A 26,644-nucleotide genomic window follows, 5' to 3' on the forward strand; every position below is an offset into this window, starting at 1 on the left:
CAGTCGCACCATGGTGCTACTGCTGTGTGGGCTGTTGTCATTTTTTAAATGGACAATCTGAGGGAGAAGAAGTCAGTGCTCCTTACGAAACAGTCAGGTATTGCATGCTTTAAAAATTCCTGCAGCATATCAGCTGAAAATCACTGAGGCAGAGGGCAAACAGAATGAAACTGCAGGGACTATCCTAATTAACCTCCATTGTATGTCAGACAAATAAATGTTCAACTTACAAAAAACACTTCTTTAGAAGAAAGGATTGAGAGTTTAGTGTTACAGAAGGAGCGATGCAGAACTAGAGAAACACTCACACCAAATGAACAGAAACATGGAGCGGAGTGGTGTTTACCAGAGGACTTGCTTGCGGGGAGCGGGGTGGAGAGGGAAAAGCCATGTTCCAAGGTCACAAACTTCCAGCTATAAGACAAGTCCTGGGGATCTAATGTACAGCATGGTGATTATACTTAATGACCTTTTTATAGACTTGACAGTTTCTAAGAGACATCTTAAATATTCTCAACACAAAAAAGGAAATGGTAATTATGTGACACAACGGAGGTATCAGCTATGGTGGTAATCATTTGGCGATATACAAGTGTATCAAATCACATCAACGCATCATGCACCTTAAACTTACACAGTGTTGAATGTCAATCACACCTCAATGAAACTGAAGGGGAAAAGTTCAGATGAGGTCTAAGGGGAGCCCTACATCCCATGACTGGTGTCTACAGGACAGGAGAGGGGATTTGCATATGGAGAGAGAGGGCAGAGGGCCACGTGAAGACAGAGACGGAGACTGGAGTGACGATGTCACAGGCTAAGGAACCCCTGAGGTCACCAGAAGCTGGTCCAGGCGAAGGAGGGTTCTCACCTAGAGGTGTCAGAGAGAGCAGGTCTGCTAGAACTTGACTTCAGACCTCGAGCCTCCAGAACTGTGGCGGAGCAAGTTTCTCTCGTTTTGAACCACAAAATACCAGTCTGCAATTCTTTGCTATGGCCACTGTAGGAAACTAATGCAGCCTGACACACCTTGTGCCAGAAAGAAAATGCTCAGAGAATGAGGGGATATGTCAAAAGGACACGGGAGCCATCTTGAAGGGGTTCCCAGTGGCCAAATAAATAGTGATGGGAATGGATAACAACCCACCAACTAAAATAAAAACCCGTGAATACACGCTGATACACGCGCATGCATGCTGGGAGAGGCGATGAGCCAGGGGCCCTGAGTGCTCCCACGCCTTCCCGTTCCGTGTGGCAGGCAGGCTCTGACCACGCTCTGCCGGAGCCTTGCTCAGGGCTGTGTGTGCAGTGGGCCGCCTTCAGGGATGAGGGCACGTCTTCCCAACCCCTGGCAAAGAGCAGGCTTGCTTCCGCCTGCCATAAAAGTGGGGAACCCCCAAAGCGCAGTGCTCCTTCCCTAGAGCACAACCCGCTGCATATGCAGGAATCTACCCAGGCCCACCTGCGCCATCCCCAGGGGGACATGGGTCGGGACACGAGAAACCGATGCAAATCGAATGAAGCTCAGGCAGTGTGCCATGCCATGAATAATAACGTCCTTTGGCTCAGACCCAAAAGTCTTGTACCTCTGCCAGCATCTAAGAAACAGTAAGAGGCTAACTTATTAGCTTGCAAGTAGGGTACAGTCCTAGACTTTTCCCAGTTCATGACAATGAATAAATAAATACAAGGGGGGAGAAGGGAAAGCCCATTCTTACAGAGGAATGGCAAATGATAAGTGTAGAAAAAATTACGGAGTTAGAAAATCATTAATGGTTATTAAAACTAGAGGGTAAAATCTGATTAGGAAAAGGATACTTACATAATCTTAAAGTATCTCCCCAGAAATCACTCACTAATTACAAGGGAAAATAGGAACTTTACAGGAGAGAAATCTGGCAGACTCCACTTTAGGCAAATGATCAAAGCTCACATGAGCAATACGGGGACAGATAGACACCATGCTTCTCCCGGTGCAATGTACTAAGAGGGACACAATTCTGTGGTATTTCCCCCTAAAGATGTATAACTGAAATCTAATTATGAAAAAAAATCAGACAAAACCCAAAATAAGGAACATTCTACAGAACAACTGGCCTATATTCTTCAAAAATATCATGATCAAGAAAGAAAAAGTTGCCCTGGCTGGTGTGGCTCAGTGGATTGAGTGCCAGCCTGGGAACGGGAGTCACCAGTTGGATTCCCAGTCAGGGCACATGCCTGGGTTGTGGGCCAGGTCTCCAGTAGGGGGCCCAAGAGAGGCAACCACACAGTGATGTCTCTTTCCTTCTCTTTCTCCTTCCCTTCATCTCTCTCTAAATAAATGAAAATCTTAAAAAAGGAAGGAAGAACGGAAGGAAGTCAAGAAACTGTTCCAGATTAAAAGAGATTAAAGAGACATGACCACTAGATGCAATGCACAATCCTGGATTGGATGAGGAATCAGAATTTTGAAAAATAACTACAAAGGACATTTTTTAGATAAACGATAAATCTGAAAATGAACCATGGGTTTGGCACTGATCTTGCACCGGCGCTAACATTCCTGACCCAGAGGAAAGAGAGCTGGTGTACACTGTCGGCGGGAATGTGAACTGGTGCAGCCGTGACAGGAAACAGCGTGGAGGCTCCTCGACTCCCACACCACCCAGCAATCCCACCTCTGGGTGCATATCTAAAGGAAATGCAATCAGACCCCAAAGAGGTATCTGCATCCCATGTGCACACAGTGGCCCAGACACAGAAACCACCTAAGTGTGCATTTATAGACAGATGGATAAACAGACATAATTTATATATACAATGGGCTATTACTCGGAAATGAGAAAAAGGTAAATCCTGCCACTGTGATAACATGGATAAACTGGGGGACATTATGTTGGGTGAAATAAGCCAGACAAATTATTGTATGATCAGACTTATACATGGACTCTAAGATCACTAAAAAGTCAAACTCAGAGAAGCAAAGAGTGAAATGGTGTTTATCAGGGACTGGGGAGGGGGGTGAAGGGATGGGCAGAGGTCAGTCAAAGGGCACAAAGTTGCAGTTTGCAGGATGAGTGAGTTTAGAGATCCAAACTGTACGAGGCTAGAAATATCAGATGCTCTCATCCCAAAAAATAATGAACTATGTGAAATGATATATTAATTAGCGTGACGGCAGTAATCATTTCATTATGCATACCAAATATACCAATGCCCTACAGGGACTCTGAGCCCAGGGGTTCTCAGAAAAGAAGAATTTCAGATGAATTCATACACACACAAAAATCCCAATGTCCTGCAGCGACTCTGAGCCCAAGCATTCTTTAAAAAAAAAAAAATTCCAAAGATTTCATGACAAAAAGCATACAGAAAAAAATCCAACTTTGATAATTACAGTGTACTTGGATAAGAGAAGGTCCCTGATCTTAGGAAAAATCAAAGCATTTAGTGGTGAAGAAACATGGGATCGCCAACTTGTCTAAAAAGACTCAGAATTTATTTGTATGTATAGGTGTGTGTGTGTGTAAATGGAGGATGCCAGAGCCAACGGAAAACAGCTAAAAGGATGCGTTTCTAGGTAAAAGCCATCCAGAAGTTCCTTGTATTATCCTTGAAACTTAAAAACATATATATCAAGTAAACATTAGTTCATAATAATGCATTGTTACTAGTTATTACTTAACAATAATTATATACTTAAAATTTGCTGAGAATCCATAATCTTTACAGTTCCTTGCAAATCTGACATTTTAAGATTTCATGGTTAATGGAACAAAATTCCCTCATACTAAATTAATATATACTTAAGAATTAACTTTATTATTATCAGAAAACACTGAAAATTACTGAATTCATTCACTGCTAAAAAGCATGTCCTGGCCTGAATATTTCTCCTGGGAAGAAGTACATCCAGTCCGTGGTTTCCCACGGCACTGACCCGGCCGTCACCCCACTGAACACCTATCAAACATGGCTCCATGGAAGTTAAAGTACCAGCCCCACCTTTATCACATTCTTTACAGACGTTCTCCAATAAGTACGCTAAAAAAGGACAGTGCATGCAAGTGGACAATATCCCGGGCTCCCCAAGTCCAAAGTAACCTCTGGTCCCGCTGGACTCCCTGGCCCTCAGCTGTCACTGTTCTGTACCGTTAATGACACGTTGGCACGTGTCACCTTCTCTAGCAGGCTTTCATCCACGCAAAGGAAGGAGCGTGTGTTAGTCGCAGTTCTTTCCTATCACTAAGCATTTTGTACTCGCACGGAAGGAGCTTACTGAAAAAACCCCCGAGATACCCACCATTTCCTAAGATAATAATGACGATCTCATGTTAAACTCTTTCAAATTCTGAAACAGAGTTTTTCCCTGGTTGAAATTATTGTTATGCTTTTAGAAAGTGTCTAGAATTCAGAGACGTCTTCAGTATTAGTAGCTGACTGGTTGTGTGAATGTTTAAGCAACAGACCTTTTATGTAGATAAATACTGCAGTAAGTTTAGAATCTTTTGATTTGGGAAAATAAACCTTAAGAATGGTACTTGCACCCAAGTTTAGAGTTAAACACTGACTTGAGAGAAAGATGCTGGGTTGGGGGAAGCACCAGGTATAACCACTGAGCCCCACCTGAGGCGTCCAGCCGGGGTCCAGCTTCTTAACTGCTGCGATGTACTCCCGCATCGCCTGGCTGGGGCTCGAATCACCAAGGGCCTTCCATGCCTCCCTGTGGGGAAGAATATCCGAAACAACCCGTCGTTAACGATGTAAGCGGCACAAACAGCAGGTCCCTTTTTATTTAAAGACCTGACAGACACGCTGACGGGCTGGGGAGACGGACACGAGAAGGCACAGAGGAGCAGCCCTCACTGGGTGCATGACGCTGCCATGCGGCACACACCCTGTCACGCCACCTGAGGAGCATGCAGACGCTTTTGTCCTCGTCACCCTCCCCCGTGAAAGTTTGGTAATCCAGATATACTGCGTGTCTGTTGAATTCTGGGAGACCACAGACCATCACACTATCTTAGGATTTCATGACTCCCCCAAACCAACTTTCCCCCTGGTGGAAAATATCTGATCTACAGACCAATAAAAGCAGCTCCTATCTTGTATCTTGTGAATTAACTGTGCTCATAGCATTTCAGCAACTCGGAAATTAATCTAATCGTCACAGAAAACAACATCCCCCAGGAAAGTGCCAGGCTTCTCGTTTAAGGGGTGAGAAACACGCACCCCCTCCCTGCCCCCCCGCCTTCTCATCTACAAGCTGCTCACAGGGGATCCTGAGGCCTCAGGCAGGGACTTCAGAAGTGAGGGCTCCCCGTGAGGACAGAAGTAAGAACACACACAGGTAAGAGGGTAGGGACTTCCTGCAGCATGAATACCAAGAGTAGTATTTTAGTCTTCCTTTCTGCAAGCTGCCAGGACAGGGTCCTGCTTGGCCTTCCCCACCAACACTACTTCCTGCCAGAAGGAGACCCCCGATCCCCTGGGAACCCAGGGCACCCAGCCCCGCGGGCTCTCAACTATCTTCCTGCTCCTGTGATGAATATAACATCTTTTTGAGGATTTTTTTTTATTTAATCTTTATTGTATTTTTTTCCATTATCATTTAGTTCCCTTGTACACACTGCCCCCCCCACCAAGCAATGAGGATTGCTAAATTTACTTTTACTGAATCTCTTGAGAGTTCCTTGTAGACATTCTAACACTTCAGCCCTAAATATATCAGCATATATCAAATTGAGGAAATTTCACATCAGTACAATCAGATTTCCCTGATTTGCCAATAATTTCCTTCATGGCTTTCTTTTCCCCGACCAGGAGCCATCAAGATTCATACACATCACTGAGCTTCATGAATCTTTAGCCTTTTTTGTCTTCCACGATACTGATATTTTTAAGAGTCCAAACCAGTTGTTTTATAAAATATCCCTCAATTTGGATTTGTCTGATTGTTTCCACACCTAGAGTGTTCATGCCCAAAACGTTCATGATGATTCGAATCAGGTTAAAAACTTTGTCAAGAGCGGTACACGGGTGACGTGTCCCTTACAAGGCATCCTGTCGGAGGGCACGTGGTATCGGTTTGTGCCGTCATCAATGACAAGGTCGAGGACGTACTTGAACAATGATTAAAATAAAAAAAATTAGAAAGGAAAAAAAGAGGTCGAGGACGCAGTAAAAGCTGTTTTCTTCTCTGTGGTTAATTCGTAAATTGCGGGTCGGATTGAACACATATTGCTCCCAGTAGTTTTTCATCTAATGGTTTGGGCATCCAGTTGAGATTCTTGCCTGAATTATTGCAGTGGTTGTACAATCTAAACTTTTTTAAATTGTTAAGAACAATTTAAAACACGCAAGTTCAGGGAAAAATAACGAACTTATGAAATTTCGTAAATTAAAAACACTCACACCAAGAGGTACGGCAGGTCCTCTCTACAACAGTGAGAGGGAGCAGCCGGAGACCTAACTACCCGCCAGCACTGGCAGAGAAACCCGGGCCGGAGGGAGACCGGAGACTGCTTCCTTCACCGAGAGTGTTCTACACACACCCCGCCCCCAGCCCGCGGGGGTGAGCGGCGGGTGCTTGACACTGAGACCGATTTACTCCCCACTTCGAGCTCTGTGTCCCGCACGGCTGGGTAACAGACCGCTCTCAAGGTGTCCCAAGCCAGCAGCTCGTCCAGGGGACCGTGTTTTGAGCAGCGCTGCTCTAGGATGTGAAGTTAGAGTCCATTTTTAGTGCTTCCCTCCACAGCCATATTTCACTGTTTTAAAACCTCTATACATTTAATTTTAGGACTAATGCTTCAAAGTCCTTCCTGCTATAACTAAGGTACCCTATTGTCTGAAATTTCTCTTTGGACATTTAGACAACGTAAGAGGAAATAAGGACTCATAAGAGGGACCTCTGAATTATAAGTACAAAAATAATAATGTGAGGGTATAATCTTTTTGTCTTCAGGACAGAAGTGAACTTGGCATGGTTTTTTTTTCCCTTCTGTCCAAGAGGTTACAGTCAGCACTTCTTTACTGTGGTGGGAGGGACAGTAAGGAACAGGAGCGCTCTGGAGGTGAGATACAACTGGGGCGAGGCGAGGAGAAATGGGCATTTACCCTGCTCTTCTCCCTCCTCGGCCGCCTGGCCCTCTTCCAAAGACCCCTCCAGAGGGTGGTGACTGTGTGACAGGAGGGGAAAGTCGCCAGCGACAGCCCCTGTGGTCACGCCAAGCAGCTACACTTCCGTGAGGAATGCGTGTCTGTTGTGAACTACTTACTCACCAACACCACGGCACAAGCTTTCTGCAGGAGACTTGGCTGAAATCGGATTCTTTTAATCTCTCTCCCAATTAGCTCCCTGAGCAGTCTACAGCAGAGAGATTATTTTACGAATAATTCTTTAATCTGCTCACCCCTTTCTAATTCCCAAACTCCTAAACCATGTCCAACAACCTCAACAGATTCCAAGAATTTCTTACCATTTTTGCTTTCCTTCAAAATCAAAGAAGCTTGGTTTAGGAGTATTGCAATTTCCAACTTTGACCTAAATGAAGGGGGAGAAAACAAGAACTTATTTTTCAAAGAAATACCAGAGAAACTTTTTATTTTCAAATTTACTATGTGTACTTAGAAGCTACAGGTTAGAAAATATTTGCATCTACATAGAATAACAAAATTTAACATTCTTTGCAAAAGCACATGCAAAAACAAACTTTAAATACAGGCTGATTTTGCTTACTGCATAAAACATTATATAATACTACAATACATTAAAAAATATGGGTGACAGACAGTTGCATTCCTAAATTAACAAATTATATATATGGCAAGTTATAAATATCGATTATGCAATCCTAATTACCACTTGTAGAATTTTAAAACATGCAATAAACTTTAAAGTACAGTTTATCATAATTCATAATAGTTTATTTACACTGATGCTCATAACACTATCAGCACTGTATCTCTCCCAAGTCCCAGAATAAAACCCTATTTTTAAAGTGCCCTATTTGAAACTAATCAATAAAAATGTACATGTTGGAAACTGTGCAAGAAATTTCAATGGTTTTTCAACAATATACATTTTATCTATTCCATAGTAATCTTTTCCTGATTGAGGTCGAAGCTTATCTTTAATCCACTTAAGCTGTACAGTAATTAGCTTTATTGTCAAGAAGCATAAATGAAACTGATACACGCACAGAATTCACTGTCCAGCGATTCCCACCGCCAGAAGCAATCTCCCTCTCTGAGGGCCTCCCTTAGCGCTTACTCCGTGTTACTCCGTCTGTGATCGCACTTGTCACCTTGACTTTGCATTGGAGTGTTTTGTGTCAAGTCTCATCTTTCTGTTAGAATACAGCCTGTAAGAAACCGTTCTTTTTTTTTTTTTAAGATTTTATTTATTTTTAGAGAGAGGGGAAAGGAAGGAGAAAGAGAGGGAGAGAAACATCAATGTGTGGTTGCATCTCACATGCCCCCTACTGGGGACCTGGCCTACAACCCAGGCATGTGCCCTGACTGGGAATTGAACCAGCGACCCCTTGGTTCATAGGCATGCACTCAATCCGCTGTGCTACACCAGCCAGGGCTGTAAGAAACCATTCTTAACTCAATCACATTACCTGATATAGTGCCTAACTTAAGGAAGTAAAAATGTTTGTTGACTATAGAATGAATGTATTAGGCACATATTCAGTAAAACACCTACTTTTCCTAATGCTAAATGCCCTAATCTGACCCCATCCACTTCTCGGGGACCTTCCCACTCACTACCTCCTATTCCTCTTCTACACTTGAATTTTGCTAAAGTCAAAGTGATGATCTGCTTGCTCGCCAGATTAGTCTACTCACTGCCTTAGGGATTTTGATTCTGAGTTTGGCTCAGTGTAATTCCCCTCACCAGAAATGCCTCTCTTCTTCCCTCAGCTTTTCAAAATACTACAACTCCTACTCAAGACTCTAAGCACCCTTTCGGTCCACAATGATCTCATCCATCTCTAAAATTGTAGCGATTATCATCTCTATCATTTGCTTAGCAACCCGTCATAATCGAGCTGGTTGTTACTGAAGTGTACACTCACACAGGGGCAGCCCTGCAAGGACGGGCACCAGGGAGGTGACAGAGCAGCGGCTGCACTGGTGGCACGAAAGCTCCACCTGTGCTGTGTCAAATGGGCCACACAGCAGTCCCGTTCGGTCTGCTGTCACAAACTCCATTTATACAGGAGTACAGAGAAGCTGAGGAGGGTACAGTGAACCCTAATCAGCAGTCAGGACTTGAATCCAGGACTTGCTGACTCCAAAGTCCAATATTCCTCTACCATAACTTTCCGTTTTCCATGTTACACAGAACCTAGTCTTCCGTTCTGGCATCTCTAAAATCACCTGAACTACTGCACTGATAGAAATATGAAATAAGATGAACTATTTAGACTTCATAAAAACAGCTGTTATTACTACTTTTGTTGTTTAACCAGACACCAGCCAGTGGCAGAAACAAATACCAACACCTAGTCTCCATTTCCCCAACAGTGATAGGAGTCTCGGCCAGATGCACGGTCACCCAGCCAACCATTCCACGCAGCCGTGCACCTTCTGCCCCGGAACAGGGGCCCGAAGTGTGTAAAGGTGCTATAAACACCTTTCTTAAAAAGAAAGGGGGGCTCGTCCTTCCCTTTCCCCGTGCCCTGGCTCAAACGCGCGTGTGGCCTCGGTGAGCCACTCTAGCCGCGGAAGGAGGACCAGCTCTCTGGTCTCATGGTCCCTTTTCACTTTTAGAAACTGAGGGCCCCAAAAGGTTTTGTTTATGTGGGTTACATCTTTTATCATATTAGAAATTAAAAGACATTTTAAAAATATATGTTAATTCATTTAAAAATAATAAACTCATTACATATTAACATAAATAACAATTTTATAAAGTAATCATATAGTCTAAAGCAACATAAGCATTAGTGAAAAAAGTGATGTTGTTTCACATTTTGCAAAGCTCTTTAATGTCTGCCTTAGTATGTTCTCAGGAATCTACTCCTGCATTCGATCTACTGCGATACATTGCTTCGGCTGAAGTGTATGAAGAACACGAGAGCTCCACACAGATCTGATGTTAGAAAAGAAAGGGGGACTTCAGTAGCATCTTCAGACAATTGTGGATATTCTTTGTTGATACCACACCAAAATCCAATTCGTGGCAGTTTCTTTAAGGTTACTTGCAATCTGGAATCTGAAGTCATCAATGAATTTTTCACACAGTTACACTAAAATCCACTGGTCTGACTTATACTTTACAAGGGTTTCACCCAAACATAAACTGAAGTACTATCCATGCAGTGTTTGGGAAACACGGTTACCGAGGTATGCAGACCTTCCAAACGCTGACACGTTCCAAACAGCGAAAGTTGACAATCATTAAAATCACCACCCATCTCATCAAAAAAGTAAAAATTATGAAGCATTAGGAAGCTGTCAAGCTCACGTGGCAGATTTTCCAAACTCCTAATTTTCACCTGAAGCTCAGATGTTAGCATCAGCACCACATGCTATCAGCTGCTTTCCTTCAAGTGATGCGCTCACTTCATTCATTTTCAAGAAACTTTCCACTAAATACTCAAATCTGAATAAGCATAGTTTATCTGTGAGTTGTTCTATAAAGTGAAAATGATGTTTAATAAAATAAAAGTAGATAGCTCAGCTTGGAACTCAAAAAATTACAGACGTGATTTTCCCCGAAATAGCCAAATCATTCCATGCGCAGCAGACACACCCTGTGTGTGCCCCGTTTTGTCACACACAGCACTGAAGGGACTTGTACTCAGGTGTTTATATTTCATAGAATCAGAAATTTTTGCTTCTTCAGCGAAGACACTTTTAAGTGACACTGGCCTTTTTACACTGAGTGCACGGTGGCAAAGAAACAGGCCTACTAGTACACTTAATGCCAGTGCCTCGATTAGTGCTGGCACATCCGCAGTTTTATCCAACATGACAGCACAGGAAAAAGGCAAGTGGCGTCTCAGTGTTGTTATGAAAACAGTTTGACCTTACAGATCCCCTGAGAAAGTCCAGACACTCCCTGCGGGCCACAGACCCTAATTTGAGAACTGCTGCCTCGAGGGATGGCTGAGCTACCAGACGGAAAAAGACCGAGCCCCTGGGTGATCCCACGGAGCAGAGCACCCTACCAGTCCCAGCTCACCTACCTCCAGACCACCATGGGAGCCGAAAATAAAAGGCCAGCAGCTGACCTGTATCCCAACCCACACAGAGCTTTTTGTATTCCCAAATCAAAGAACAGTTCTGGATCCGGAGAAGACTGAGAAAATAAAACTGTAGGAATTCAGGACATCATGAGGAACAGTTTCCAAATCACTAGATAACGGATCATGAGCTATAAAGCAGAGTTATAAAATGTGCCACTTTAACAGAGCATTCACATTCTGTTTTCTTTGATATATATTGCATATGATATATATCCAGTGCCCTTGAAATAGAGTATTCCAACAACAGCTGTCAATGGCAAATGCCAGTAAATCCAGTGTACCCAGGGTAAAGTAGAAGGGCAGGAGTAGTCTAACTGGCACTAGTGCTGAAGGCTCCGTATACAATGAAGCCAAAAGGGGTCTGAAATGTTTACTGTCCTATTGTTTCGTAGGTGTCAATTAGTTGTCTTTTGCTGGGAGAATGCAGGCTAGTGAAGCAGGAGAGGGGAGCTGTTAACTGGTCTGATCTTTTTGAAATTTCACTAGATGATTTTGGAGCCTTAAGCTTATCTGAGACTAACAAAGCAATTAGGTAAGTTTAGGGCTCTGCCTGAGAAAAAAAAGGCTTATAACTTAGCTTGTTTTTATCAGCTTTCTGCTGACAACCTTACCTCACTCAGCCAAAAATAAATAAATAAATAAATAAATAGGGTGCTAGACTGAATACAAATGAAATTATTTTATGAGAAACTGTGACCCATCATGCAGGAATTACACTGGGCATTCTATCAAGGATGCTATTTTTAATACTATCTTGGAATTTTGTTAAAAATAAGGTATCTAGAAGATGCTGATGACAACTGATCTGATGCTGTATCTAAGTGAGCATAATCTTAATCTCTAATAATGAAGAATTTTATTCTCCAGATACAGAGTACCTCTGGACGCCCTGCCGTCAAGTTCTTGAACCAGCGAGGGACACGGCTCTCCCAGACCATCTGGATGAAGTGAGTAGAGCCAAGACAGCGGTTGATCGGTGACTGCAGTTCACTGATGACTTAAAAGTCAGACCTTTAATAATGATGACGCTAATATCAATAACAAACAAACGTGCTGGAAAGAGTGTTCTCTAGGGAATTTGGAGAAGATTAATCATACTTCCCAGAGAATCATCAGCCAGACGTGCTACAGGTCCTAGCACAATGCTAAATTTTTGTTAAATAATCAAGAGTCTCATTTTAATGTTAGCATGACACAGTAAGTGACCAAAGAGAAAATAGACATCCAGAACTTCGCAAAGAAAGCAAATTCCAAGGTCAATTTAGGGGCAATTTTCATTCAAATGTTAACACTATGATTTGTATCTACAACTGTATCTTTCAGGTCAATTTAACTGAGACTCATCAATCTTCCAAAAAAGGTTCATCTCTGTTCTGTACATTCAGCTGAAGAATTCAGAGGGACCCCACAACTTTTTTTTTAAAGACAGAGAATACAGGGGAACATAGATACCAAGAGGCAAAAGGAAAGTTTTTAAAAATGTAATAAAGTAAAATGGGTTATTATCCAGCACTTCATTGCTTCCTGTGTTCTAGAGAGCTGGAGTGTCCCTGAACTGACAGCTCTTCTCAGCACATACATGTTCAAGTGCCCAAAACTAGACTCCTCGGGTGACTCTGTCAGTCTCCTGAAGGCAAGTATCACGATGCTCTCGCTTCTGTGCGTTCCCTGCAGGCCTAACGCCCAAGTGTTCTACACCTAAAAGATGCTGTTGATATTTGTTGATTTTGATAAAGCACTTATTTTTTCCTTCTAGTATTTAACCCAATGACTCTTCCAATGACAAGTTAAATATGTCTAATATGACATTATTATCATTTTTACTTCCATACTTCCGAGTAAAGTTCAGAGCCTTAAAGTTGGGAGGTACAAGCTAGTTCTAATTCTGACTGATTTATCTGTTTGACCTTCAACAAGTATCTACTCTCTTTGGGAATCCCTTTCCTTTTCCATAGAGAAGGGCATTATTTCATTTGGTGGTGAGGGGCTCTAGAATTTTTATAATTGTATCCAACAGACAGAAGCATATTTAAACCTTAAGGTACTGTAAGGCTTTTAAAAAAATCACAATAATAAAAGTAATAATACTTTATTTTGCATTGCATCACCGTTTTATTACAATCATATCATTCCCTTGGATCTCAAAAATTTTTTTTTAAATATTACATGCATATGACCCTTTGGCAAGGGTTAATGACAAATCTTTTTGCCATCTTCATTTTGTAAAGGTTCTAAAACTGGTAAAAGCGTAAGTGCAAGGTCACTGAGCAAGTCAGAGAAAATAGAACTGTCATTCAACGTCCAGCTAAATAAACATCACTCCTAGGATAGCAGGTCCTTTCCGCGTCGGTACCGATGCTAACCTTTAAGGGATGATGAAAAAACAAACGAAACAACCCGCACACACTTCACGACTAGCCTTTTACGAAGCACCTTTACTATTAGCTTTTGTTGGAAAAGAGAAGGCCTTCTGTCGCTCCCCGGCCTCCACCCCTTCCCTGTGACTTTACCTGCTTGTACCTGGCGTACAGGTAGAGGAGCTGCTCCCGGCTGGCCACGTGAATCAAGCCCTGGAGGTGCGCTGCAGCCTTCTCAAACAGCTCGGTAAGGCTCCGGGACGCCTCGGTCTCGGGGCTCTGCAGCGATTCCACGTCTCCGGAGTCGTCCCCCGAGCTCAGCTCTCCGCCGCTGTCGCCCGTGGTGGTCCCCGCGGACAGGAATGGAGAGGCCATGTGTCCTCGCCCAGTGCGAACCTCGGTGTCGCTCCGTCCTCTTCGGGTAGGGTGTACCCTGCTCAAGGGGGCCTGGCCGACGACCCTGGTTCGAATCTGGGTAGGGGTCGGATCCCAGCTCACTTATTCCGCGCTCCCTCCCCTAACTCCGCCTTCCTCCCCTTCTCTTCCGGGGCGTACGAGGCAGTCTCCGCTACCCGTCGCGGCTCTCCGCTGTCCACGGATTCTCCTCCGCCTTCCAGGGTCTAACTGTAGGGTCCGGATGGCCTGGGAGCAGCGCAGCCAGGTGGTCCTGAGGAGGGGACTGCGTGCGGCAGGGGCGGGGGACGGGGGCGCGCCGCGTGCGCGCCCGAGCGCGTGCCCGGTTTACGCTCTGCGCCGCTGGGGATCACGTGCGCGGTCCCACGTTCGGGGCACTTGTGGGACCGTGTTGGGGAGACTGGTGCTGGAGAGATTCCGCTCTCTTGCTGGGGTGTCCCTTAATCGTTTAGCTGCAATTGGTAGTGACAAACTCCGGAACCGTCCCCGGAACAGGCCACCGGGTAGAGGAAGGAGGCCTTCGCTTTGGTAGTGTAGCCTTAGCAGTGGAGTCGCGGGAAACAAAGGTGAGAACTAAGGTTCCGCCTGCGCGCCCACCTCCCCGATTTTGTGCCGGGAGGTTCCCCCCAAGAGGCCTGGGATCCCTGCAACTATTTTGAGAGTTTGGGGTGAAAAAATAAAATTGAGTCACTCTAGTCGATTACTAAATTACTAAAATCAAGTAGATTGAGTTGTGAGGAAGTGATTCTGTTCTTGTTTTTAACTAGCCCACAAACAAACTTGGGAAACTTTCCAGCCCTACGAAAATGCCTGGGTATACATTAAACTTTCAGTAAACTTCTGATACCTCCTGAAGGGCAAACAAAAGAATGTTAACCTGCCCAGATCACCAGTCATCTAGAGGATTAACTATCCAAAACCAATTCAGAGGCTAAGAATACAGGACTGATTCATCTCAAAAATGTACTCTTTACCGTAAGAACTCTCAGCTCTTTTTTCTTCTTTTGCCCAGCTGTATGTTTAAGACTCTTGCAAAAATATCTGTTATTTCTAGCCAAAGCCTCCCGATTTCACTTATGCTCAGCCAACAGGCTCTAAGTCGAATAATATTAAAAAGCTGGGAGATGGGACCTTCACCGGCCCAAACTCTGTGATTGATTGGTCAAGTCAACTCTTCTCTGTGCCTTGCTTGGCAGCCTTCGAACCCCGAACTCTCAGCAGGACCCTAGTCCCTGGTCCTCAGCAAGAGTTTCCTTCCAAGGTCATCAGCCTATGCCACCGCGCTTTCCAGACACTAAAGTGAAACCGAAAAGAAGCTATAGTTCAGTCCTAAAGGAACTTAAAAAAGCAAAAGCTATAACATGATTTTAATAGTTAATGAATAATGTGTCCTAAGTGTTGTTTTTTAAAAAACTAATCCCTTTAGTACCCAAAACACTGTAATACGCGCCATTAAATGGCACAAAGAAAGTGCTCTAAAGAATGGTTATTGACCCTCTGGGGTTAAGCTTTAGACAGGTGGGCAGGGGAGAAGGGTAGACAGATTGAGAGAATAATGAGAAAAGACAGGAAGATGAGAACGTTTGGATCAGGATTCAACAAACATTGCTTGAGTGGTGTCAAAATTCATTAAAAAAACAAGTTAAACCAATAAATCACTTATTAATAGTAAATGTTTACTATGCACACACCAAAAAGTTTGGCAAACTCAGAGCTCTCAAACATGGAATGAGACTCGGAAGTATATTATAAAGCTGCTTATGCAGTGTGGAGGCCATGACTGTTTGTCACAGTGATTGGTCCTAGTATTAGAATTTTCTTAGATGGAAGAGAATTGGTCAGTGGCTACCTCATTTCAATTTGGGGGGGAAATAAAAAGTTTTACTTACGCCTTGAAGAGGCGTAAGTAAAAGTAACCCAGGTCAGGTTAGCCTCATTTGCCTTGCAAAACAAGCTAAATTCACTTTTCATGTAGGACTAAACTGGTTTTGTCTGCTCAGGAAGTTTGCAAGTCTGGTGGCCATTGGACTTGGATGTTAACGGTGTCCAGATGTGCCACTCCTAGCCCCTTCTCTCAGGGCACTCACCATCCAGGCTAGGGATGACTGATGAGCAAATGCTCGTCATTGAAAGAGGGTGAAGAGATTAGCCAAAGAACATACACATACGTAACTCCTAGGTAGGGCAACAGTGTGGTGCCCACCAGAGGGAAGGGGTGGGGGGTGGGAAATAGGTGAAGGCGGGCAAAGGTGGGGAAAATGGGGACATCTGTATTAATGTCAACAATAATTTTTTTTGCAATTAAAAAATGATAACTTATTGAATCCCCTACTGTTTAGGGGACTTAATTCTTACCACTTTAGGTAGGCTGAGTGATTTCTACATTGGTCATAGGAAATCAGCAGCTAATGGTTAAGCGCAGCTAATGAGCAGGGAAGCAAGGTAGAGAGGCTGATAAGAGAAGCTATTAAGCAGAGAAACTAATAAGAAGAGAAACCTCTCATAGAAGCTGCCCTGGTACTCACAGCTAAGCCATGTTATTCTCCTACTAGAGAGAAATAATCTCATGAAATACCAAACTCAAACAAGGTCATTCTGAAACATGACGAAATAAGATAAGGCAGAGAGCTCCGTAAGTTTACCTAAGCACAGACAAAAGCAAGATGACTCTGCCAGCCATAAAATATCAAACCACCCTCTTCTTGGCCATGGCACACAGCCAAGTCTTTATCGAACAAATGAATGGGTGAACGTGTAAAAGACACAGGCATGGTTCTTTCGGGCATTGATTTTCAACCTTTTTCATCTCACAGCACATGTAAACTAATGACTAAAGTACTGTGGCACACCAAAAAACTTGTTACATTTTTTGCTGGCCTGACAAAAAAAAATAGATGTAATTTTGATTCATTCACACTGGACAGCTATTGTTGTGTTGGCTGTTACCATTTTTTGTTTGGCAATTTAAGGGAAAAGAGGTCAGTGCATGTTTTAAAAATTCTTGCAGCACACCCGTGTGCCACAGTGGCACATGAGCTGAAAATGACTGCTTTAAGGACTTACAAGGAGAACATGGATTAGGGCAATAGAATATTGCAAGTGATGCGGAAAAGGCACACTGGGGAGAAGTGGTGTGGTCAAAAGCACAGTGGTGTAAAAATAGCAAGCAATGTTGCTTGTTTTCACTTAATAAATAAAATTCAATAAGCAAACAGCAGGAATGTAGTTAGCTGTTTTTCTCTCTTACCCAGCATAAACTAAAAATTGGAATATATGTTAACCTATTCCTAAGAGGAAAAAACTTCCTTAACAAAGACTGCATTATTTTTGCAAATATTAAGAGAATAGCGTTCTTATAGGCCAGTGGCTTATTTTTATGTCACTGAGTCAAATGGACCATATTTATCTAGGACATGATCTTCCAGGAAACCCGTGCCCTTTAATCCAATGCTTTAAGCACATTAGTGAGACTCTCGAATATAGACAGATAAGCAGGTAGAGAGAGGTATTAGACTGAATTCTCTAATTTGCATAATCTTAAAGATCATCTGGCCACTTTCAAATAAAATAACCAGCAGTTATACTAAGTGCAAGAAAATAAAATGGCAGGGCCGGTGGGGAGTGGGGAAGAATCACAACGGGAAAATCAGATTCCTGAACTTGGAGTCTCTGTGAAATCTGTATCATGAGCAAAATTTAATTTTACAAAATCACATCCTCAGTTCTCAGGGGTAGTTAGATATTTTCTACTAAAAATTAAGGGAAAAACGTGATTAATTTGAGACCACCTCAGCAGAGGCTGTTTGACAATGGGCAGCTTCCTCTAACACGAAGAACAGAAACTTCTGGGGGATGGGCTTGTGGGTTTAGAAACGAACTTTATAGTAGAGTCTTATGTAATGCTATGTATCATTACATGGATACAATTATAAGGGAAAATCCTATGCCACAAAGCAAAACAGCGTTAAATAATAAATTCCCAGCATACTCTTAGATATTGCTCTTGAAGAGGTTCCATGGGGTTTGATGAATCTGGACCACAAGGCAGTACAGACACAGACACTCAGTGGGCTCAGTTAAGTGCTTGTGCTGGCTGACTTCTGTCCCCCACTTGGGACATGTTGGTGGTCATTGTCAATATAGTAGCTAGTACATTCATGGAGTTTAGTGAATATTCTTTATTAGTAAATGTATTTATTAAATTTCATATTGTTATTTTGACTTGCTAAAAGTTAACTTAAAATGAAATATTAAATGTTGCCTTAATAACCTTTCAGGCAATGTATTCTAGTAAAAAGTACACAGGCTGGGGAAGCTGATATCATCCTTGCCATCCTGTAACTTAAATTTTACTTGGAGAGATAATATTAGGACTCATAAAACAATTAGAAAAATAAGGCAAAAAAATTAAGTGCTAAATCTTGTGAGGCTCCCTGAAGTGAAATAATGGTAGTTGTGTGTTTTTTTTTAAGCTGGATATCTTCCCCATAAAAGTCAGGTGAGCCCCGTTATTTTTTCCATAAGAGGCCCTTTCAACATTAAGTGATTTGCATTGGGCCTCACCTCTAAGTGAGTGACCAAGGGCATGCAACACCCCAGGCTTCTAAGCAGTCTGGGCCTTTTATATCTGCTGAAACACACTGCGCTCAGAACTCATTAAATGGAAAGGGAGCTATTAGTCCATTGGAAGAAGCTAAAATGAATTATCTCCATGTGCATTAGAAGTCAAGATATTTAAGGATGTTTGAACTTTTAAAGTATAAAACTAAAAATGTTTTCACCCATCTCTGTAACTTTGGGGTATAGTTACTGGGTTGAAGAACAAAGGAGCCAGAAAATAAAAACATAACTAACACATTGTTCCTCTGTAAGATATAATTTCTTTATATGAAACATGTGTCCTGTGGGATTGAGTCACTTCTCTGGGTAGTTGGAGATTCCAGATGTCCATCTTGTTGGGCACCAGCCCGGTGGAAGCGCAATACACACATTGACCACATGATGGCGAAATAGAGCCAGGCTAGTTTTCCGTCAGGGTGACCGGCTTGCGGGGTTATCTTGGGCCTTGGGGACTTTCTGTTCAGGAAGGACACAGACTTTGCACGTAGTCTGACACAGTGGATGGAACAATTGTTTAGGCAATTATATCTTTATTTTAAACAGCAGCAAAACCCTAGTTCTGTTTCTTCTTTAGACTTGGAACCCAAGACCTAAAAAATGAAGAGGAAAACAGGCTATGCTAAGTCTTGTCTTAAAAAACTGTTCGGCCTATCCACTCATTTTCCTAACTGTCACAGTAAGAAATAGAGGTCATACGATGTGGATCGAGATAAACTTTGCTTTGAATGGCCGGCATTACCCCCTTTGGATTGTTGTTGGTTGTTTTTGTTTATTCTTTTGATTATTTATAAATTAACAAACAATATTAACTCAGTGGCTACAACCCATCTATTAAAATAGCATTTGGCTGACTCGGCTTTCTTTCTTTTTCCCTTATCCCTTTGTTTTTCATAATAACCCTTTACCCCTTTTCTTTATTCTTCATAATAGTGTTGAATATTTGACCAGAAAAAAATTATATTAACCTTTATCATTCTGAAGTATTTCATGGTTATAGCCAAGGCATATATTAGAGCTGAGTAGTGAAAATAAATATATTCTAGCATCTCCCCACTATAAAGCCTGGACAATCTAGCCCAAGGCCAACCTTGGCCTCCCTGACACATCCACCCAGGCAGGCGCACACCTGAAAGGACCAGTCCCCTTTAGGGGGCGCCATTCACCCATCTGAGAATTCTGCCACATCAACATTGAGGAGTTGACATCAAGAACTCACTGCTTGACGGACATGTATAAAGGACCCATGGACAAAGCCAAAGGGGGAAGGATGGAGGGTGGGAGGTGGGGGTGGGTGGGGAGGAGAAAGTGGTGGTGGGAAAATGAAGACAACTGTATTCAAACAACAATAAAAAATGATTTTTAAAAAAGAATTTATTGCTGATGTTGGTCACAACAGGACAGGTTATGTCAGTAACCAAAAAACCCCCAGATTTCAATGGCTTAACACCACAAATCGTTTACTTCACCCACGCTCTGTCCCTTGGTTTATCAGGGTCATCGGGCGCCCACGCCGACAGAACCGGTCTCGGTACCTGTTTCCACGATTTCTAAAGCAACAGTGAACATAGCAGACTGTGTCCTGGCTCTTAAAGCTTTGTCTCGGGAGTGACGTACGTCACTTCTGCCCGCGTTTTATCAGCCAAAGTAAATCACGTGGTCATGCCTAACCTTAAAAAGGGCAGAGAGATGCAGTCCACTGTGTTCCTGGAAAGAGAAAAGCAGGCTGTCTGTGAACATCTGTAAGGACGTTCATTATCTTACTCTTTTTTTCCTCCCTCCCTCCCTAGTCTTTCTGAAAATGGATGATATTATTTGACGGGAAACTCCCTGCCAAGGTAGGGTCACTTGCTGAATGGTAAGAGCTGAGCCGCCTGCTGCACATTACTCCTCTGAGAGCGGATTCTGCACAATGTGTTACAGGACTAGACCATCATTTCTGCAAATAGCAGCCGACTCAGAGACCATCTGTAGTTTATGGAAAATATTAACTGGAGGGAACATAATGGCACTGAGTCACGTGTCAGCAACATCGTCCTCTTTGCCATGGAAACCAGGAGACATTTTGCAATTTATCAACAAGTGTGCTGCCAGATTAGAGTTGAAGGCTTGCTTCCAACTCATTGTGCTTGTCCAGGCACGGTCCAATTATCCCTAATGCATGGGAGACGTAGCGGTGTCTTTCCCCCTGCGCCTCCTGAACGTCAGCTGCTGGCTGAGTCCCAGGCAGTGTGTTGTTATGTTGTCACCTTCCGGCAGGGTCAGTCGAGGGTTTTCTGTTTTCATTATGGGGATGACGAGCATACCTTAGCAGTCAGGAGGAGTCAGTTACCCGATACCTTATGGTATGTCAAGGGCACCGGTCTTGACACACAGAGAGCTTTGCACAGGCTTGCCACCCATGTGTGATTCCTTCCTTTCTGCCATTAAAATGATTTCCTGTCTTGTTTTCCATTTTGCCACCTGTTGGTTTTACATTTCTCTACTCTGGAATTCCTTCTCAACATTGTCACGTGTTGATGAGGAAGGTCATGGCTGAAGACTAGTGAGACCACGCTTGGAGCTGTTTCCCCAGGAGGGCAGCAGTCAGGTGCGTTTTGTTTGCCACCGAATCCCCACTGCCTGGGATGGTTCCTGGCACGTGGTGCTCAATAAATACCATCGAGTTAATAAAATAAGGAATCATGACTAGATAGAGAAGACATTACTGGTTCACTTGCATGGTAGTTCTCTATTTTTCTTTGACCAATGGCAAGAAAATTCTGAGCTTCTGGGCTGGAACGAGAGACGCACAGACCTTTTCCCCATTAAACTAACAAGTCTGTAGTTTTGCTCCCCATTATTTTAGTTGCCAGCCTCCCACCATGCCCTGCCACACCCAATTTTCTTGCTAAACTGAACCACCAACTCTTCTCTGAACGGGCCTGCTCCTTCTTATGGGTTCAACTGTGTTCCCACTGAAAAGAAATGTCGAAGTCCTAACCCCCAGCAGTTCCAAACGGGACCTTATTTGGGAAAAGTGTTGTTGCAGATGTAATTAGTTAAGATGAGGTCATGCTGGAGTATGTTGCCCCCTAATTCCATATGACTGGTCTCCTCAAATGACAGCCATGTGAAGACTGAGACACATGAGAGAATGTCATGTGACAATAAGGCAGACAGTGGAGTCATGAAGCTACAAACCAAGCGAGGTCAGGTCCTGCCAGCGAGGGACCAGAAGCTGTGGGAGGCACCGAAGGATTCTCTCCTCCAGCTTTCAGAGGGAGCCTGCGGCTACTGACACTTTGATTTCACACGCGTAGCCTCCAGAACTGAGATAATACATGTCTGCTGTTTTAAGCCGCCCAGTTTGTGGCCCTTTGTTCCAGAAACAAATACACTCCTCACACGCATAAGCTTTGCTCACTCTCTCTGGTCTTCACGCCACTGTCCATCTTGAGAATCTCCTCGATCTCTGTCCTTCGGTGGAATCTCTAAATCATCTCCAAGATATCGGACAGGCTGTCTCCTCTTCCCTCCTGTAGCTCTTAGGTCTGCTGTGGAGCAGACCGAGAGGAACAGGCCGGGAATTCTGAAGAGAGGACTCTAAAGGCATTAAGGTTAAACAGAAGAGATAAAATGAGTAAATTAGGGGGAAGCACAGTGGTTGTTAGGGCTTGGGAGGAAAACAAGGGGTGGGGGGGGGGAGGCCAGGAATACTTTTTGGAGGCTCCAGGAAGGGCTGCCATGCCCAGGTGAGCAGACAGGATGTCCGGCGTTCCTGGCAAAGAGCCTTCCTCCCTTTGCTGACGCCACCGTCAGGAGAAAGCGGCTTGCAGCAGAAATAGTGGATAATCACAGGCAGAGCTAGACATGGCCCAGGAGCCCCACTCGATTCCATGAAGGTCTGAGGAGGAGTCTGCAGCGGTGTTGCCACAAAGAATGAGGTCATGAGATAAATATTTGAGTTATATATAAAAGTGGACTCGTGTGTGAAGGCACGTTGATTTAAAAAAACAGATAAGGAGAAGCAGAGGCAGGGAGGGAGGGAAGGAAAGAGAGGGTGTTCTTGTGGGTTATTTATTTATAAATGCCTGTTATTTCTCTCATGGCCTTTTGGTCAAATCAATTAGATAATAAATTATGCATAACCATCTCTACTGGCATTAAATTGCTTGCAGTGAGACATGATGGATGTTCTGGTGACCTGTGTAAATTTGCTTGGGGTCAGAACAATTGTCGAGGCCTGTTGCTTAAACTGTTCTCGCTAGCCCAATTATCACCTGAGGGGACTGGGCCCGGCTAGTGGAGGAAATGACCGCTAAGGAGAGAATCAACACAGGTCTCTGGCGTGAGGCTCAGCTCTCGGTGTTCTAGTCACCTTGGTTGGAGTAGCGCTGAGCAGCCACCCGCTCGATGAGAGTGAGGCGAAGAGACAAAGAGAGATACACACTGTCTCGGGTGGATGGGGAGGGAAGGGGAGAGGTGGCTTTACTGGGAGGAAAGAGCTGGAATCAAGGGGTGAGCCCACGGGCTGGGCCGGTCAGGCCTTACAGGCGCCTAGGGCTCAGCAGAGCCTGGTGGTGGTGGGGTGGAGGGGAGCTGTGGGGGTGGGCGAGGGGGGCGTCCTTGCTTCACTGATAGGCAGACTAAATGCAGACTTGGAGCACTGACAAATCAGGCCTCCAAAATACAGGGGCCAGCACAAAGAACGCCCCTTTATTATCACAAAATCATAAGCATATAATTCTGTAACGTAACAATATCGCACTCAAGCACACCATATGGCATTTCAGGGGAAACGTTCAAATTAAAACTATAAATTATTACACCCATGTTATTACCCGACCAACCACACTCAGGCAGGCGTCACTTCTGTCGGACCCTGCATTTGGGCAGGAGGAGCATTAAGCAGTTAAGAAATAAAAAGCATTTAAAGGGTCACCATTGAATGTGCTGGGGTTTACACTTATTTTACGGTCTATAATTTAAAAATGACAGCTGATGTGTTCTTTGCAGCGCCTGGAGTCCAGTAGCAGGGGTTTGGGATGGAAGAAAGCTGGGACACCGTCCAAAGGAGGGCAGGGGTGGACGCCGGGGATCAGTTCCAGGCTGAAGGACAGGAGCTCAGGTGTGGGATGGAGAGAGGTGAAGTGGGCAGGAAGGGAGAGGTCACGGTGGCAAAGCCAGGAATCACAAACGAGGAGCAAAGGCGCGTGTGGGGGATGGTGGGGAGAAGCTGCGGAGGCTCAGGGCAGACGCTGCAAAGGGCTTTTCCAGCCACTTGTGTTGGCAAACGAGATAGGGAATCAGTGACAGCAGTTTAGCTGGTGCCCTTGACAGAGCTGCTGACCTTGTCGAAGACATCATGGGCAAAGCGTGGAGACTCGCGGCCCCCGTGAGTAAGAGCCTGGGAATCAGTCCTGGCCCCGCAGGGTTAGGGGCGCGGGGCCTGCTCCCAGCCTTGGGAAGGCACTGGTGCGACTGAGGAGCCCTGCCCTGGAGGCAAGCCAGTGGAGAGCGTGGTGGCCTGGGGGCGGGTGCACTGTGGGAGGGGCTTCATGAATTACCTCTCTGGTGGGCTCGGGAGTCGGAGCGCGTCCCTGCAGCCCTGTACACGGCCTGGCAGCGGCTGGAAGCCATCCTAGACACGGTTCCCCGTTTTGAGCCCAGTCTTTTTTGTGCTGGTATTCATTTTTATTCTGCACATCCCTGAGGCTGGCGACCTGGGGAAAACTTCCCGTCACGCAGAGGAAAAGGCCGAGTGCACAGAGCCACAGCAGACACTCGGAGATGCTGGCTCTGTGAACTTGGCGGGCACCGACTAATTAGAGTGTGCTAGAGCTCCTCCAGGTGAGTCAGGTCGACCTAGCTTAGCAGCGAAAAGCTGCCTCTGGGCAGAGGGCCCACGAAAGCATCTCTGTCAACTCTGGGATCCGGGCTGGTTAGTTCGATACACTAGGGATTACGTCCCAGTTCCTTCTACCTGGGACACGTGTGAGTACAATCCGGATGTTACCACGTCTGCTTCCCTTCCTGCCTTTGACATTCACTGCGAAAACCTCGCTGCCTTCCTGAACACATCCGTCCATCGGCTCCAGCTCTGCAGTCCTGCTTCCTGATCAGTCCTTTTGGGCTGCTGCCTGCCTTCCCACGGCAGGCGGCCAAAACCCAGACCCCACCTGTCTCCTTCCTCTTGCAAAACGCCACTGACATAAAGCAGTTGCACATAACAGACTTTTCTGAAGACAGGAGGAGACAGAGCCATTACAGCCCGGGGCAGGAAATAATTTCAAAGGCAACATCCAACATCATCACTCCTACAAGTTCATGGCCCTTCCCTCCGCTGGGCATTGCACTCTGACTGTGTCCCTCTTTGGTACCCTCAGGGCGCTCCAAAGCCTCAGTTGCCCCAAAAGAGACAGAGAAACATCCCATTCTTCCACGCAGATAGAACTACCGTTTATTAAGGGATCACCTTGCCTGCTTGTATAATCTCACTTAATCCTCCCAACAACACTGTGGTAGGCTCGCTCTTTTTACACGTGAGGAGACTGACACTCAGAGATGGTGCCTTGGCCCTGGACACACCGCTGAGATTTGAACCCAACTCCATCCACCACGGGCTCGTACTCTTGCCTCTTCACATACTCCTTAGGTCATCGAATTCAAATCTGTTACTCACCCCTTACCTCAGCAGAGTTTTCCGCAGAGTCAGGTAAAAATGTCCCTAACCTTTCTTCCATGCAATTGAATCCTGCCCCCAAGAGCTCTCACTCAGAAACGACCCTCCCTCCCTGGGGGTAATTGTCAGATCCGCTGTGGTATCTCCACGGGATCGTTTCTCTTCCCTTGCTCCTCGAGATAACTTTCTGCTGTCTCCACTCCCCGCCTCCAATTCCTCTGCTTTGTCAGCTCTCCTGTGGAAAAAGCCCCAATTAATGGAACCCCGGAGAAGAGGCCACAGCAGAGTGGTTGAGTCTGGTGCTGAATCTCCCAGGTGTCTTCTCCCGTGGCAGGGGGACAGAAGGAGGGACTCTCCTCCCCCACCTGAAGCTGTCGTTTCTTTCTCCTTTCTCCCTGGCCTTCTTGGAGCTGCGCTGGGCACTCCATTAAGCCAGGACACTCAGCCCCCCGAATCCTCATAATTCTTCATTATGTCCTTGCCACCGGTTGCGCTGACAGCCAGCCGTAGAGGGGAGAGCACACATTCAGACGGAGTTATGAAGTAAACACTGTTTTTCTGCTCCCTGACCTTGCCCTCGAAGTGCTGTAACAGCACAAGTCCACAGTCCACCGACACCTTAAACCAGGGAAGGCTGAGAGGTGACGGCTCTGCTACCCAAACCCCTGCACAGTCCACTCCCACGCACTGAGAGGTCAGGGTTCGTGAACCCATCAAGAGGTGGTTCTGAGTGCCCGGTGGGACCAAGGCATGAGATCAGGGAAACTGTATTTTTCAAGAAAGCAAAACAAGGAGGAAAGATACGCCTGCACAGAAGGGAATTGCAGCCCATTTCTAGAGACAGGACATGCAAGGTAAAATTATCCAGCCCAGAGAGAGGGTATGTCAAGCTGCAAATGTGCCGGGCAGGCAGTGAGGGCTCCAGGAGGTCGGGGGAGGGAGGCAGCCCTGGCCCAGGAAGGAAGACGAGTGGTTTGGCTGGACATGAGGCTCGCAGGCACGTAGCCTTTCTCGGCAGGCCAGGCGGGGCAAGGGCATGGAGAGGAGAGGGGCGGGAGCCAAGGTGCGGGGGCAGGAATGCGAAGGGTGCGCTCAGAGGACAATGAGTCATTCCCCGGGCTTGCTCGACAGTTGCCACACCACGGTGGGCACACAACAGGCTATTATGTTTTCTTGTTTTAAAAGCCGCAAAAATAAAGCGAGACCCAAATCCTCCATAGAGAAAACATATGCCTGTGATGTCAATGCCCAGCGACACAGAAGACATGAGAATTCCTGAGCCCGACATGAACTTGAACCTTGACGACATTCTCACCCTTGTTTGCTGGAAACTCCATTTAGTGAAA

General features: G+C 45.0%; 1 protein-coding gene across 1 annotated transcript in view; it reads right to left on the reverse strand.

Annotated features, from left to right (window-relative positions):
* Positions 1-14,536, reverse strand: part of ACBD6 (acyl-CoA binding domain containing 6) — a 130,376-nt gene extending 115,840 nt beyond the window's left edge. Inside the window, exons 1-3 of the mRNA XM_045838780.1 lie at positions 13,757-14,536; positions 7,464-7,528; positions 4,609-4,705 (exon numbers count right to left, since the gene is read on the reverse strand). Coding sequence (XP_045694736.1) covers positions 4,609-4,705; positions 7,464-7,528; positions 13,757-13,978 — 384 coding nt within the window. The 5' untranslated portion in view covers positions 13,979-14,536. The remainder of the gene's footprint in view (positions 1-4,608; positions 4,706-7,463; positions 7,529-13,756) is intronic.
* Positions 14,537-26,644: the final 12,108 nt, after the last annotated feature.

This window comes from Phyllostomus hastatus, unplaced genomic scaffold, assembly GCF_019186645.2.
Source record: "Phyllostomus hastatus isolate PE091 unplaced genomic scaffold, TTU_PhHast_1.1 phas_contig_283, whole genome shotgun sequence".
NCBI lineage: Eukaryota > Metazoa > Chordata > Mammalia > Chiroptera > Phyllostomidae > Phyllostomus > Phyllostomus hastatus.